The sequence below is a fragment of the Limanda limanda genome, chromosome 13 (genome assembly GCF_963576545.1).
Source record: "Limanda limanda chromosome 13, fLimLim1.1, whole genome shotgun sequence".
NCBI lineage: Eukaryota > Metazoa > Chordata > Actinopteri > Pleuronectiformes > Pleuronectidae > Limanda > Limanda limanda.
This window is the reverse complement of record NC_083648.1, coordinates 14,561,254-14,577,780: the sequence shown is the minus strand read 5'-3', so window position 1 is coordinate 14,577,780 and position 16,527 is coordinate 14,561,254. Positions and strand designations below refer to the sequence as shown.

The 16,527-nt window shown below is 43.9% G+C and overlaps 1 protein-coding gene across 1 annotated transcript in view; it reads right to left on the bottom strand.

The window, feature by feature from the left end:
• The window catches only part of kcnab1b (potassium voltage-gated channel subfamily A regulatory beta subunit 1b), a 30,196-nt gene extending 20,260 nt beyond the window's left edge, over positions 1–9,936 (bottom strand). Inside the window, exon 1 of the mRNA XM_061083613.1 lies at positions 9,722–9,936. Coding sequence (XP_060939596.1) covers positions 9,722–9,936 — 215 coding nt within the window. The remainder of the gene's footprint in view (positions 1–9,721) is intronic.
• Positions 9,937–16,527: the final 6,591 nt, after the last annotated feature.

Sequence of the window (16,527 nt, the reverse complement as noted above, 5' to 3'; positions counted from 1 at the left end):
AATGCAGTTGTGTTGTTTTCTGTTAATGCACTCGTGGGAGACGTCTCTGCCACCGTGCTATAACCTCCTGTTTGCTGCTTCCACACTTGAGACACCGAAAAGCAATAACGTGCATCAATTTTGCCTTTACGGAGTTTACAACGTAGGTCACAAAAAAGATCAATTGTAAGTGAGTTTAATAACAACAAAGGCTGATAGTTTCTCATGTCTCACACACACCTGAATCATGAATCAGAGTGGAGTTGATTTACTCGATCAATGTGGAGCCCACATTCTCAGGCTCTCTACAGACACTGACATGTATTCTACTAAAAACTGAAACGATAAAATTACTGTTTGTACTGCAGCAATGGGGGGGGGAGTTGTGTTCTTTCTAATCAGCGCTGCTCTCTGGTCTCCCCCCCTCACCCAATCCCCTTCTATTATACTCAGAGGCTTTGACATTCTGTTACAGCAGGGAGCCCTTCGATCCTCAGGCTTTTATGTCTCCCCCCCCCCACACACACAACCCAGAAACCTGCTCTCAAGCACTGAGGCTGCATCGTACTACCAGCATTCCCCAAGATGGCACCTCACACATGTGCCTTAAAATCCTTCCATAATGTGTCCCTCTCCCTATTAACTGTGTAGCGGTGCACCTCCTGGTACCGCTCCTCCCCGGCAGTCAGTTTACCTCCAGCTGATCTGCTGCGATGCGATACGCCACTTTCAACCCTCATTAACACCGCGGAAGATAAACCTAAAGTTCATGCAAGGCTCGGCTCAGAGTCTCAGCTCTCCGCCTCACATCCAGTTTTTAACAATCTGTCCAACGGAGAGAGGGGAACTCGTGTGGAGCGAGCGTTTAATGGCTTAACATCAGCAAGAACAGATTGTTCTGCCTCCGGCCGCCACAGGTGTCTTCCCTCGGCGGGATGTGGAACGCAGTTGAAGGAAGACTGGAGCCCGGGGGGATTGTGCAAGGACGAGCCGCCTTCTTCAGACGAGAGAAACGATTCGAGGCAGGCGCTGTGAAATTGAGACACATTTGTCTGACAGAGTCATGAAGGCCACATGCACACACGAGAGGCCACTCTCACAGGCACCACACTTCATCTTCACAGGAGAATATGTCCACGTGCAATTACGCTGTATGGATTTTTCCGTCCTGCTTGGTTTCGCAGGTATTTACTCACAATTACAACAAATGAGGCTGTAAAAAAAAATGCCAGCAGTTGTTTGTTGTGACGACAAATGACCTGAGCATCCGTCATAGAGTCAGCTGTTCCACCAAGCTGCCCATATCAAGAGGGAAAACAAATAAATCCAAGTGTTTGTGTATAAACACCTTGAGTGATTCAATGTATTTATGGATTGTTTGCTGCATTGAGTGTAATCGAGGCGCTGATAGGACCAGGACAGGAGGAAACAGGATTACAAATGGTGGGACGTGTCTGATATGACTGAGGAGTTTGGGTATTGTATCCTCCTCTCTGATGTATTATAGATCTGATAGTTCTGATCCATGAAAGTGTTGGCGGGGGGGCTGCACTATAGGTCAAGTGAATGTGTGTTGCATTTATTGCAGGTCACTGCTGAGGTTGTGAAAAATGATACAAACATTGACCTTCTGTCCTCATTACCACTGATGAGGAGGTTTTGGTTTTTTATTTGTCTGTGTTTTTCTATTAGCAGGATTACACAAAAAACTACGAGACTGATTTCCACGGAACTTTGTGAACCAAGGTGGAATAGGTTAACTTTAGAGTAGAACCAAATAATTGGGCTCATTTAGGGAGCTCATTTCTATGAATCTGAAATCTGATGAGGCAAAACAAATTGGATAACACAAAAACTCCTAATAGGATTCTCTGTGGAAGGATGGCAATATGGTCAAGAAAGACTTCATCAAATATTTGTGTGGATTCAGGTCAGGAGGGGGATCCAGGATTCTTATTCTACTTTCTTTAATATTGTGTTATTCGACACTTCCGTTGATTTCTCAGAGAATGATTCACAGATCTGTGTTTGTGAAAACCATGTTTTTGAGTTTTCCATTAGCAATTGGCAATTAGACATTAGGGGCAGATTCACATTTAAATCAGGATCTAGTGGAATTTAAATGTGGTTTCATAAGGGGACTGTTGGGACTTAGGATGTGGATGTATGAACTCCCTGAGTGCCCTTCAGGTCGATACAGTTTTCATGTTGATGATTCATGATTCACACAAACTACACTAATCAAATTTGCAACTTCTCTCCATTTACAAATAAAGCTGCTTCTCCTCACCAAGCTCACTTCTTGTTTTTGGAGATCCTCCATAAAGTAAATATACAGCTGCAGCTTCAAATGTTTTCTTAAGAATAGGGCACAAACAAAGCTGACGTCCAACCAGCGGAGAAGCCGCCCGCCTCTCGTCTGTATTCTGGTCCCTGGTGTTTTCAGGTGTCAGGAAGCGGCAGCAATCGGCCGCACCTGGTTATTAACCACACGCAGCTTGCGATGATGCATTAATAGATCTGTCCGGGCCTAGGATGTTGCTGTCAGCAGAAGCCCGCTGCAAAGGGAGCTAATGATTCTGGGGATTACAGCGTGTCATTTGCAACAAAGAGGAGAAAATGTAACACTTATTTGTTTAAAAGGACACATGTGTTTGTATGTAGGAGACAGAGAGAGGGAAGACAACAGTGCTGCCAAGACACAGCATGTAAATTCTTTATATAATATCTTGTAAATAGTAAACTAACTGCACTAGGGAAAGGACAACTCGTCTATACAAACTTGCACATAAACAACTCTGCAAGCCAGTGAGTGTGGCTCGCTCCCTCATGCTTGAATGGTGCCCAAAAGAAGCCTGGAAGTAAAATGACAAATGAGTCATTTGAAAACGCCCCCTCACACAAACCTGTCACCCCTTATGAACATCCTGCAAGCTGCTACTGTAAGTAGCCCTCTCTGTTCTCAGCAGATCCCTAGTTGAAATAAAAACACTATCAAATGAACATCTGGCTGATTTACTGCGCTTAAAATCTCAGAAGAACTGACCTCTCTTTTGTGTGAGGATGTTTTTTGTTTATTTTTTCCTGGAAAGCAAAGATATGGCTCTCAAATCACACTGGGGCATTTCTCATGGTTTATTTCCTGACGCCGGTTGCTTGAATCAATATGTGTCAGCCAACACTTTTGTCAAGGTTGCGAGTAAACAGATAAAACTTCTCACTCGCTTGGGGATTAATGTAGACTAAGCAAACCCACACAAGGCCACCTTGATGGGCGGAGGGATTAGACAACGCCCACCTCCTCGGTTTTCCACCGCTCCCCCGATGGCGGCCATAATGTTGTTATCAAGATAAATCAGTGCAGAGGAGAAAAGGCGGGTTGTATTCTAAGAATATCAAAGCCGGGGCCCGTGTGGGTGGGAAGAAAGTAGGGAAGTGAAATCAAGCACTTTGAGGGAGAAAAATGAAGAGATGAAATGTGAAAGAAAAGCTGCAGCTGAGTTGCTATGGGGAGAAGAAAAGGCCATCGGCCTCATGGACAGAGCCGAGAAGAAGACAGAGAGAAATTAAGAGGGAAAGAGAGAAATAATCCAAGAGGCGGCAGCAATAGACTGAGGCTCACTGAGTTTTAAGTCCAAGCCCCAAGTCGAAGCAGATCAAACACCCTCTACAGCTGAATTCTTCTATATGACACAGAACGGGATATAGGAAATGACAGAAAACTCCCTACGGGGGGGCTGCATATTGTGTACGTTTGTGTGAGTGTGTGTGTGAGAGAGAGAGAGAGTGTGTGCTATGAAGAACAGAGTCCAGATTTGACTTTTTTCTTTGTTTTTCCACAGGGCCTAAGTCGACACAGTTTCAACTATCTTCTTCATTTTTACACACAACTACTCTTTTTTATCTACACACTGTTAGTTTACTTTGTTCTGGTCTGTTGATACAAATACTCAAACGTTTATTTTTCCCCCCTTAATTTAAACATCATATGATAAAACCTGAGTGGCTGCCAGTAGAGAGTCTCACACAGAATAACTGTATTTTTGGCAGAGAAACATGACTGAACTGTGGGTTGATCCTGTATTGAAAGAGATGTGGGCAGATCTGAAGAGGTTGATTCTTTTTACGCCGTGGATTTCAGAGAGAGCTCGGCAGCCCAGGAAAAAAAGAAATTCACGATGAGTAGAAAACCTTCACACGGCGCTGATAGAAAGTATGTCACGGAATCTCTTTAGGTGTAGCTTCCTCTCCTCATGTTATTTTTAGGTGCATTTTTAAGTCTGCAGGAAATCTGACTGCACGTTCACGTTCAAGTATTTATGTAAACAAACAAACAAAACAAAATAGTATTCAAAGGCTTATGAGAAAGAAAGAAAAACCCCATGGTGCAATTACAATTATAGACAACACACCATGAACACTATAAGAGGCCATTGTTATTGTGTGAGTGTGTGTTTGTTAAGAGATTTGTGTAACTGTATCTGAATGTGTGTGTGTAGAATTTTTAATGCCTAAAGCAAATCTGCATAAATCTTCTTGTCTGTGTAATCAGATTTGTAAATATGTAAAAATAAAATGTGTCATGAGAATTGTGATGTATCTCAAGTGTATTGAGATTAGCACATGTGTAGACAAATATGCAAATGTGTACATAGGTATGAATATCTATGTTCGCATTTCTATATACAAATCTCAATACACATATACAATGCAGAGATTGAGATACAGTTACACAACTCTACACACACACACACACACACACACACACACACACACACACACACACACACACACACACACACACAAATACCACTGCTACGATATCAGCCCTAAAACGAAGGCACGTATCGATTCTTTAGGTCGAGTGTATCTCCTAATAAATAATTTTTGTACGTGTTTATTCCACATGCAGCTGTGGTGTTACTCTGTTTCACAGCTTCCAATTAGCGGAACGAGCCAAAATTGCCAAGAAAGAAACTCTATTATAAAACCATTATGCTGTCAGTAAAGCATTTTAGACGTGACCTTTAATTAAAATGCAGAGTCCATGCAAGCGTCCTGGCTGTTTAACAGAGAGACTGGGCACTTGTTATCCTCGGGGGCTTGTTTAGTCTTTAGGCAGAGTGGAGCTTCCTGGACAGGCTTCGTGTTGCGCAACACCCTGGCTCATATTATTGGACCTACACATCACAGGCCAACGGTTGAGACAAGAACTGTGGTAAACGATGTGGGGACATGAAGAGCATCTACTTAGCTAAAGGGTGATTAAGACTTTTGATTTTGAAAAACTGGGAGGACACACGCTGCCCAGGCAAATACATGCTCTCCAGGGTCTGTGAGTGCGGATTTCACTGCAAAACACAAACAAAAAACAGAGCAATCGCCTTCCAAAGTATGATTGATGATGCATTAGTCATGGACAAGTGCCACAGCAGCCAAAATTCTAAATGTTATCTTTGTTTGGAAAGGCAGACGGAGGGAGAGGGTTGCATCACTCTTCACTATGGCTGCTGCGTAATCCTCACAAGCATCAATACACCTTGTCGAAACACGATCAATGATTTGTAGCCCGAAGAAAAATTGCTATTGTAAACAAAATCAGCAGAGTGAGAGTGATTTATTAGTTCATGACTATAGCATAAAGCAAGTCACCTGTACTTTTTAAGCCTCAGTTCGTGACTTAGGTGAAGAAATGATAGTGTTCTGCAGAGGTCACGTATACAACACGTGTTTTTGCTTTTAGGTCTGGTGCCCACTGGATTATTAAACAGCGGGCGGACGATTTTTTCATTAAAGGGTCGAGCTGGAGGCGCAGCAGAGTCACCCATGGATGCAAGGATGACACTGGCTTCGGGGCGGCTCACACAAACAAACCCATACACAAACTCCTACAGTTTTCCTCAACAACCTTCAGCTCAAATATGTGCAGAGTGCGTTATCTTTAAATGACCAGTGTGAACAACATTATCTTGCACAAAAACCCACACTTGTTGTATATGATAATCATGTTTAACATGATCTATACACAGCAGTGGAGGGCCTCTGTCTCTGCTTGTCACTGATAAGCCTCCATGTCAAGGAACCAACAGAAGGGAGTTTTGTTTGCCCATCTGCAGCCCAGCTCTGAACCAACCAAGCGGAATCTTTCCCCAGAACCTCCTGGACTGACAAACGGCCTTCTGCTCCCTACTGACCGTTATGATCTTCATTCCAGGCTCCGTACCAGGACTCTGCACAACTTGTGGAGCCAACAACATCATCGTGGTGTGGTATTCTGCATGTTTCGTCCCGTATGTGTGTTGTTTCTATGTTATTTTGAAGGTTCAGTGTTAAGTGGATTGTAGCCATAAGGCTGGCAATAGCCCTTCCTTTGCCTTCACTTCCAACTATGGTGGCCTTTGTGTAATGTAAAGAAAGCCACTTATAGACAGAGATGATACAAAAGCTCATTCCGAGAAAGCATAATTATGAATCCATTACTGCCGATAGATGCACCTGAATCCTTCCTTTAAAAGCTATAAGAGGTCAAATGGCCATTGAAGGCTGCAGCTGGGGGCCACCACGATTAGAAGTACACTCTATATTTGGATCGTCATGACAACTACAATGCCGCGGACGGTGGTATCATTAGTTAATGCTCGCTCGCTCGCTCTGCATCTTCTGCTTCAACTTGCTACGCCTTCAGTTGTGCCCAGTGTGCATCCTCGGAGCCACACACAAGTGCACACGCCATGCCCTCATCTGTGTACCGCAGTGTGCCAGTGCAGACGCCCACAGTGGCAACACACACTCTTGTCCTTTTCAGAAAAGACAAAAAAGTGCTTTCTCCGATTGTCTGTCGGAGAAAACCTGTCGTTATTGTAGTTGTTGTGCACCTCACTTCAAGGGAAAGAGGTTCCCTGTCAGATGGCGTCCAAAGCAATACCCTCAACCCAAGAGCTTTGGGAAGAGTAGGGGGGGATACAAGTGAGAGAACCAGAAAATCTCAGACAAACAGGAAGCAGAGAGGGGATGTGACTGATGAGTTTTCCAATATTTTATCTGTCTGTGGTGAAAACAGGGGATTTGCTGAGGGCTTGGAGGAAGCTTCATCCTCCACCTGTTTCTAAAGGGAGCAACAAGAATGAGCAAATCCTCATGTTACAAACTAAAAGAAGCTTTTAGAAGTGACACAGTTTACATCAGTACCGCAGATTTTCCCCCAATGACTCCTCTCTATGAGAAAAGAAGACACAACAGCGAAATGATCATCAAGGAGAATTGTTTTTTCCCTCGTCTGTTTGTTTGTGAGCAGGATATAGAGAAACAACGTGATGGATTTCCATGAAACGGGAAGAACCCATTAAATTCGGGTGTGGATCCGTATCAGAGAGCAGATCCAGGAGTTTTCTTTTCACTTTCTTTAAACTCAATTTTATCTGAAAATAATTGTGGGATCTTGATTGAAAAAAAATCGGTCACATTGAGAGGACTTATATCTATGATTCAATGCAATTTGGGGCCGTTTGATTGAATTTCAGGTGCCTCGGTGCTCGTGCAGCCGGATTTCACAAATCAATTTTCTCGCGTGGAAAAGAAAACACAGCCAGGGAGCAGTTCGCACACAATGGAGTCATCGGACTGGTTTGGTGCTGCGAACAGATTGAAGTTGGTCATTTCAATGTTGTTATGGAAACGAGATGAGACTGTGTGACAAGCAGACACTTATCGCATTTAGCTGCTCGGCATCCAATCTGCCCCGAGTCTGCTAATTGCCTCTTTTCTTTGAGTTGACCTGAGTGGCCCAATTTTTCTCTTTCACTCATTCTCAGATTTTTCCCCTTTTTTTTCTTTCTGCTTTTTATTCCCCATCCCCTCATTTTGACTTTCCCATCATCCCGTCTTTCTCTCCGCCTGTTTCTCTTGATCCTGAGAGGTAAACGCTACTATTTTGCTCTGGCGATCTGGGTTAAGAGCCCACTCACTGAGATAAGAGAGCATTGTTTTCTTGGCCAGGCCTTGTTACAACTCCCACACAGACAGCCACACACACACATACACACACACACACACACACACACACACACACACACACACACACACACATGGGGAGAGCGGCAGCACAGCACTGTCACACTCTCCAGATTGTAATGTACGTCTGTGGCCACTTAATGAGGACCTCATGTGGAGCGGTCAGCATCTTAAACCGATGCTCCTCTTATTGACTGAGCACATGAGAGATTAAAAAAAGCAAACTCAGCATTGATACGGTTTATTGAGTTACTGTTGGTGCACAGGATGATTTATATAGTTACATGAAGTGCCCTTTTTTCACTGATTTTAGGATAATGTAGTTTTACTTCTACAATTTATATTTCTCTGCATTCTTTGTGCATTTCTCGCAAGCTATGTTAGTGTTTGTTTTATAGGTAATTGTTTAGTGTGTTAAGTGTCTAATTATCAACATAGGCTTTATATATTAGCGATAAAAGTTTCACAGAGTTTAAATGATCCAAAATGTAATTAGAATGACAGAGCGTATACCACCGCCAAGGTTAAATTCAAGCTGCACCTAATTGCACATACCCATAAGTTCACTGACTGATTTATTTTTGATCAAGATCCATGAATTATTCCCTGAGAAATCACCCAATCTCACGATGTTAGAGAAAATCGTGGATCTGCTCCCTGATCTATGTCTGCACCAAAATCGAATGGTTTCATCCGTTACCCAAACTGGCACTTTCAGGGAAATCTGTTCATTTGTTTTCCTGTAATCTTGCTTACAAACAAACAAACAAACACACTGGAACAGCACTCAGTGGATCAATGCAAATCTCCGCCAAGGCCCAACAAGTCCCATTTTGAAACCACCGAGAGCTACATGGATCTTTTTCAAATCTTCTTTTTAAATCTGCAACAAATTGCACTCACTCATACAGTCCCCTAAACATGGAAGCCTTTTCCCTTTTTTCATCAAGATCCATGAATTTAACGAAAATGATGCAAAACGTCTTGATATATCTTGCAATGTTTAATAAAGGGAAATTCAAGGAGGAGTTATCATGGTTAATTTTATGACCATATTCTTATCATATTACTATGGTAACATCTTCAATTGTTTTGTCTTCTTTTCATTATGAGATGGAGTAATGTTTAGTTTTTTGTACCAGGTCAGCTCTTATCGTTTTGACTCTTTGAGGTTGAAACTGCTCAACGCATTTAGCTTCCAATACAAGTCTTCTATGCACCTGAAGAGTATATGTTCTATATTTTTACTTCTTATTACTACAATGAATATATTTTTCTTCGAATTGCACGCTTGTGCAATTAAATTCTTATTTGCATCTGAAACTCCAATAATTAAAATGTCCCAGTTCTCTTCAGATGCTAATTAGTTTTCATTGTGATTAGATTGATTGAAATAACAAATCTTTAAAAATCTTGGAAAACATCTTGGAAAAACGCCTTTGATTCTTTCAGCACACACACTCACACAGCCTCCCACTCATCACCTGTCACTGGTCATATATCCTTGTTTTCTCCATCAAGGCTCTTTTAATTGAATGAAGTCGTCTCTGCTCCCTTTTTAATTGTCTTGTTTTTCTCCTGTTTTCTATGCCGTCGTTAATCTTAATTCATTAGTGTTCTATATTGAGTCGTGGCGTACACTGGGCACAGGAGAGAGAAAACTCAACCACACACACACACCTCCTCCGTCTCCCTCTCACTCAGTCTCCATCATCACGTCTCGTCTACGTACCGGTACTTCATGCCTGTGAGCTTGGCCGTGGACTCCTTGAGGTTGTGGTGGTAGCGCTGAGTGAAGGAGCCCAGGCTTCGAGCTATCAGGGCCACGGTGCGGAAGCGGGCGCGGGCCTTGCTTCCTGTGTTGGGGCTCGTGGCGTTCTGCTTGCTGTGCTCGCCGTTACGTGGGGCCTTCAGACCGTGGTCCGTACATGCAAAGGACACCTGCATGGCTGCCGGTTAAGGCCACTATAGCTGCTCCAAGACAGACAAGAGTTTGTTTGAGGTCCTTCAAGTACTTGACAGTGTTTCTTTCCCCTCTTGTCTCTGGAATTCCCTTTTTGTCCTTGTTGTTTTTTGAAGCTGGACGTCACTGGTCCAGGCCAGCTCTACCCGGTGCTGCAGGAATGACCGGGAGCATGAGATTCTGTTCAGTTTCTTCAGGGAGAGGAATCTCAAGCTGAGGTTATGTCAAAAATTGGACATAGCAGCGGCGCAGTCCCGGTCAGTGCGTGAAGAGCTGAGACGAGGAGCCGGTCTCACACCACCTGGAAATATGACAAGAGGACAGAGATGGAGGGAGAAGGATGGAGGAGAATGGGAACTGAATGAGTCGTGGAAAGAGTTGCCCGCTCGGAGGAGAGAATGCAGTGTGTGTCGCCGAGGGTTAGAGGAGGGGAGGCTTGGAAGTGCGACTACAGAGGAGGAGGAATAATCTGGTAACGACTAACTTGAAGCTGTACAATGATGGAGAGCAAATCAGCGCAAGTGTTGATCTTCTTTTTCTCTTCTTGTCCTGCTCTGTCTCACCCTCCTCATCCTATGTGGTTTCCAACTCAAGTTCAGCCTCCTGCTTATTTCAAATGTGTGGTTTTCTAATTCAGCCGCTGATGCCTCTGTTACTGTCTTTCTCTTTGGGGTGTCTCTGAGGTTTTGTCAGGCTGGCTGCCAGGATAGTCTCTCTTGCCCTCAAACTGCAGCTAAGCCTTTTAGTCAAACACCTGGAGTGAAGAGAGTCACACTGCACCAGCACGCTGAGCCCTCAGCGCCGGGGAAAAAACTAAACACAGACATCCCATTTCACTCCTGTCAAACGTCTTTAAAATAAGGTCACGCTTGAAGCAAAGAATGTTCACTCACAAATCGACAGACAGCACACACACACACACACAAACACACATACATACACAAAGATCAAATCTGTATGGATACAGGTGTTCTTACAAACAGTGAGATGTCAGGATGAGGCAGGGATGAGATCCTTGACCGACGTGCGTCTTCCTGCAACTTTTAGAGGAATCAAGCGGCTCTACACAGGTCCTCCAAAGATCTGCATCCCAACAGCAGCAGCGGCAGAAGCAGCGTGCGTTCCAGCAGCTGTCCTCAGGCCGGGCAAACAGCCTTGTCCTGTCCCCGAAGTCCTCAAGGAAGTCACACAGCTTTTAAGGTTCCCGGCTTTGCAGCAAGAATGCTCAGTTTGATAAAGGGACCCTGGAATGGCAATGGACAAGCAGAGAGCAGGAGGAGGAGGAGGAGGAGGAGAGAGGAGGATGCATAGTTCATCGTTTCAGAGAGAGAGAGAGAGAGAGAGAGAGAGAGAGAGAGAGAGAGAGAGGGAAAGAGAGAGAGAGAGAGGAGGACAGATGCAGTGAGGAGGCGATGAGCAGCGAGTGGAGAGAGGGAGCCAGGCGCTGACTGAGGGGAGAGAGACAGCAGCGTGTATTGGCTGCTGGCTCTGACTGACTGGCTGAAAGAACTGCAGTGTTTTTCACTATGGCGCCACACTCTCAGAAAGAGAGAGAGAGAGAGAGAGAGAGAGAGAGAGAGAGAGAGAGAGAGAGAGAGAGAGAGAGAGAGAGAGGGGTATGTTGCGAAGGGGACTCAAGGCAGAGGATGTTGATGTGACTTCATGTCTGTGTTTGATTACTTAAAGAAATGCTCCCCAGGCAGGATGGTAAGGTGGCACACTGTGGCCGAGTACAGTAACCTACATGAGGATGTCACCCACACGCTTCACCCCACTGTGGTTGACCCATCAGGCATTTCACACTCTTTCTGTTGTCTACCATTACAATACACGTCCTCCTTGTACCCACAAACATAGGAAATCACTTCCCATCTCTCTCCCATGACATCGCTTCAAGTTGCAGGCTCCGGCTCCGGCTCACAGAAGAATCCAGAGAGAGCCTTCCTGACACGGACGTCTCAGAGCAGAGGTTAAGAAGCAGATCAGATGAAGCGGCACGTTGAAATAAAGCATTAAACCAGTGTTGAGGAGGCGCAGAGTCCTCGCCTCCTCCCCCACTTAGCAGCAATGTGACAATGCAGGATCTCATGGTTCATTGAACCTCCACAAACCCCGAGGCCAACGCAGTTATATTTATATCCACTGCATCTGACAAGAGAAGACGCTGGTAACAGTCGTTTTTTGATGATGTGCATGTCAGACCGGACACATAGTGTGAGATAATATGCTCTGCTGAATTATTCTATGCAAAGAATTTGATGAAAGCTTATAGTATTTCATTTCATTTTTCCTTCCATCCATCCATCCATCTGTAATTGTTGCACATTTTCTTTAAAACTCCCTCCTGAGCCTCAGAACATATCATACTTCTGTTTCACAGCCCGAGTAGATCTCCTAGTGACAAGAGAACAAATCCTGATGTGTAAACCCATAAAAACCTTTAAAAGTCTATTTGCTGTTCTGCCCCCGCTGCATTTCTCTGCACCTGCCAGCAAAACCATGTTTTTGGCTTGATCACGTTGTGACGCTCTGGAGAGGTTACTGCGCTGTTGGACTAAATATCAAACATGGAGTCTCCCTCTAATGTCACCGGCAACTCCACGGCTACAACTACCCCCCCGGTTGATCCTATTTAAAAGTGTGTCAGTCAGAAGCGTCAAATGGAAATGTTACACTCTCGGCCGGAATCCCCAACAGACGATAAGTCTGCTACCCCCGATGCAAACCACTCTTCCTTAATTGCTCCGTTAAGAACCGATAATAGAGTTTTGAAATTGTGTTGCTAAGACACAGAACTCCATATGGCAAGTTTGTTGAAATAGTGTAGATGAGTGACAACCAAAGCTGTAATGAAGAGAGCCACTCGTCCCTCAGCAGTAACCTAACCCGGGATTTCCCACAGAAATAGTCTGTATATTTTGGTGGTGCTGCCGGCACACAACCAAAATATTTATTATACAATAAACAATGTATTTCCTTTCTCATACCAGCAGCTACTGCTCTCTACAGAGGATTGTTAGATTCCATGTCACATAATTACAGCCCTGTTGTAACAGTCTGCTGCTCGACTTAACGATTTTTGTGTTTCACATTTTGCTTTTCAAAAGGCGTATCACCATCTAATAAATAGTCGTTTTCATCAGCACCAACCTCCTGTAGAGAAAATGAGAGATAATGAGGGGGGAAACCTTTCCAAGCTGTCTGTGACATCACTGCAGCAGCACCACCTCTCTCCCTCTCTGCCCTCTCCCTCGCTCTCCCCCATCTCTTCTTTCTCGGTGGATTAGCTCCTGCTTTCACTTTTCTTTTTTCCATTTTCCATCTTGTGTCTGTTATCTCTCTCCTCACGGCTCTTCCATCTCCCTCTAAATCACCATTTAACACAGGACCCTCTCCCTCACTCCGAGTCCACAGTGTTTCCCTCTACACGCTGCAGATTAGACCGGCTAGTCATTGTGATGCACTGCACATGCAACAGCAGAGAGGAAGAATTTGTTTTTTTAATCTTCTTGAAAAGGCTGGTTCGGACTTCATGCAGACATAATGGGCACAGTTATCAAGTGCTGCAAACAAGCATGAAACACAGAGGAAGGAGCTTGACTCTAAATCTGAGGTTTTGAATGAAAATGTAAGGTAATCATCATCATCACCATCACCATCACCATCACCATCACCATCACCATCACCATCACCAGCACCATCACCATCACCATCACCATCACCATCACCATCATTTCCACCCTTGTGACATTCACAGTTATATCATCTGTATTATTACCAGTCCTGCCTTTGCCACAACCTCCACTCAGTTTCAATGCGATGCACTTTGTTGACACTGATGAATGTTGACGTCCTTATTGTGACGGCCCCCTACAGATGCATAGTGACCTTCCTCCATGTCGGCCCGGCAGGCATTTGGCCTCAAAGCAAGGAAATTGAAGTGGGCTACAGAACCTTTTTATTTCTAATGATAAAGCGCTCTGTGGTCCATGGATTCAGTATCAATGAAATGTGTGTGCACTTTCAGAATTTGACCCACAGGAAAAAATGGCTTGTGAGCTTACTGGAGTTTTATTGAAAAAAGGCTCATTCTAAACATTGTCAATAAAGATTGTTGTTGATTGACTGTCAATGTATTTTTTTCCACAATAAAGTACGATATATAGCAGTTTCATATGTAAAGCAGATAAAGCTATATGTGAAATTATGTCTGGACCTCAGCAACTACCCACAATGAATAAAAAATGAATTATTTCCTTCCAACTTCACTTATATATATAAATATAAATATTCTTGAGAAATATATCTATGTTCACACATACAAGCTAACTCAAACCTGCACACATATTTTTGCAATATGTTTATCTTTTTATTGTGTTCATATTTGTTAAAGATGTTGTCTGCTTTATATTTACATTTCACTGCAATGACAAACATTCAGATTGTACAGGAACTGGTTAGAGTTAAAGAAACTGAGTCGAGCTTCACTGGACTTTGAGCAAATAAGTGACAGCTCTTCTGCAGCCTCACCACAGGCAGAGCAAACAGTTAAAATTGGTTTCCTTCTCTTGAGGGACAGATTCAAGGTAGAAAGTTGTAACTGCTTCCCACACACACATATATGAGGTGGTATGTGGGTTCGGTGTCATTTACAGTGTGAAAGAGAAAAAGATAATTGGACATCAGGACCTAACTTTCATTACTTACTCCAACCTTCAGTCTTTCAGATACTAATACCTGCCACCGAAGACATGGCTGTATGTCTGCCGGTGGCCTCATGTGCCTCGAACGTCAAGTCTAATTACGAAGGGGAATTGGTGCTGGGTCTTGCTGCCCTAAGACAGACTCTTCCTTATCAGGAGATGATGAGAGCTTTAGGTATTTAACAGGACCAGGGCCCCTGCTGTGCAGTTAAACTGTATCCTTGCTTTCAGTGGTTTATAAATGATTGAAATTGGAGCAAATTTACAAACAGGCTGCTGTTTACCCTGATTGGGCTCAGGCTGAATTCACATTTACTCCGGAAAATCAAAATAAATTGCAGTTCATTAAGCAGAATGGTTGGATAACCCACAATATTGCAAAATGCAAGTCATTTAAATGTATCTCCTTCTGCAAGCTCTCTTCCACTACAGAAGATACTGCAGCCTAAGTGTGCCGCATTTATCGGAATGTACTAAGTGTGTGCACCCTTCCTCTGTGAATAATCTCCTACCTGTAGACCATGTTGGCACCAGGTTGGCCAGACGCCTGGAAAAGGTGCCTGTGCACTTGAAGAAGCTCCTCCAAACTGTTGGGCTCTCGAGGTCTGCTGCTGGCTTCGAAGCCTCCTGGTGGGCAGCTGGTGGGGCTGGAGGGGTTCCCCCGGGTTCCTGCCCCCTGCCTCTGCTGGACGGTACTGGGGCAACGCTCCAGCCTCGGCCCCCCTCTCTGCCTGGGCACAGACACCTCAGTACAGGCTGCCTTGAGATACATGCTTGGATCGGCCTCATCTCCCACAGGCCGAGGGTACCCTCTCTGTTTTTGGCAGATCTCCTCCAATATATTTAGTCATCCTGCGAAGATAGTCCGGCCCTAATATCTTCTCCATGTAAGCGCAATGCAATGTCGGCCATGCAGAGGATATTCCTGTTGGTTTGCTGGAGAGTTTTTGTCATGCCTGCAGGGCCGACAGAGTGATTTAGAGTAATGACACTATTTCCATAGAGATGTCAGACAAAATAGACTGAGCCAAGGCAGCCGGACAAACACAGAGGCACACAAATAAAAAGATTATGCCAACGGTATCAGAGTGGATGACAGCAAGGAGGCCAGAAACATCTCTGCGTGTGTGTGTGTTTGTCATACCTGTTATGTCAACTTTATTCTTAGATGATTGAAAAAATAAAAGACAAAGGCGGCTTTTGTTTGAGCTGCTGGCGGCTCGAGCGAGAGAAGCCCGGCTTGTCCCCGAGGCGAGCTGATCAAAGCCGGAGGGATATTTATGTCTGCTCGTCAGAAATATCTTATTGATGCATCTGTTGCAGGCAAAGCCAATCCAAGCTGAGGCGGAGACTAACTGTGATCCATCTAGTCGGGTTAAATGACTAGAAGGCAAAGTGATTAAATGAAACTGAAACAGAAATGTGAAAAACATGTTTACATAGGATCCGTTTACATATTAATTTACAATATATAATATACAAAATAATTTAATATGAATTGTCTTCAAGAGCCAGTTGTGAATGTGGATTTTCACCAACAGACCAATATGTTTACATTGTTTGTTTGGTTTAAGTAATTTTCTGTTATAAGTTTGGGTTAAAACATCATGATTGACAGCTGAGACTGACTTGTTTCTGGTGGGACATCAAGTCTGTGACATGCCATCAATCTTAATTTACTTTATATGATTAGCACCTCTTTTTGAGATTCTACAAAAGTAAAACAAGCAGTGTGACGGTGTGTGATGTTACTGTGATTTATTGCAAAAGCTGTTACATTGGCAGGTGTTATACATCTTTTCGACCTTTGTCTAGTATCAACACTGTTCTACTGGCTATAACACGAAGGAAGGCTGCCACAGGTTTTCTTTC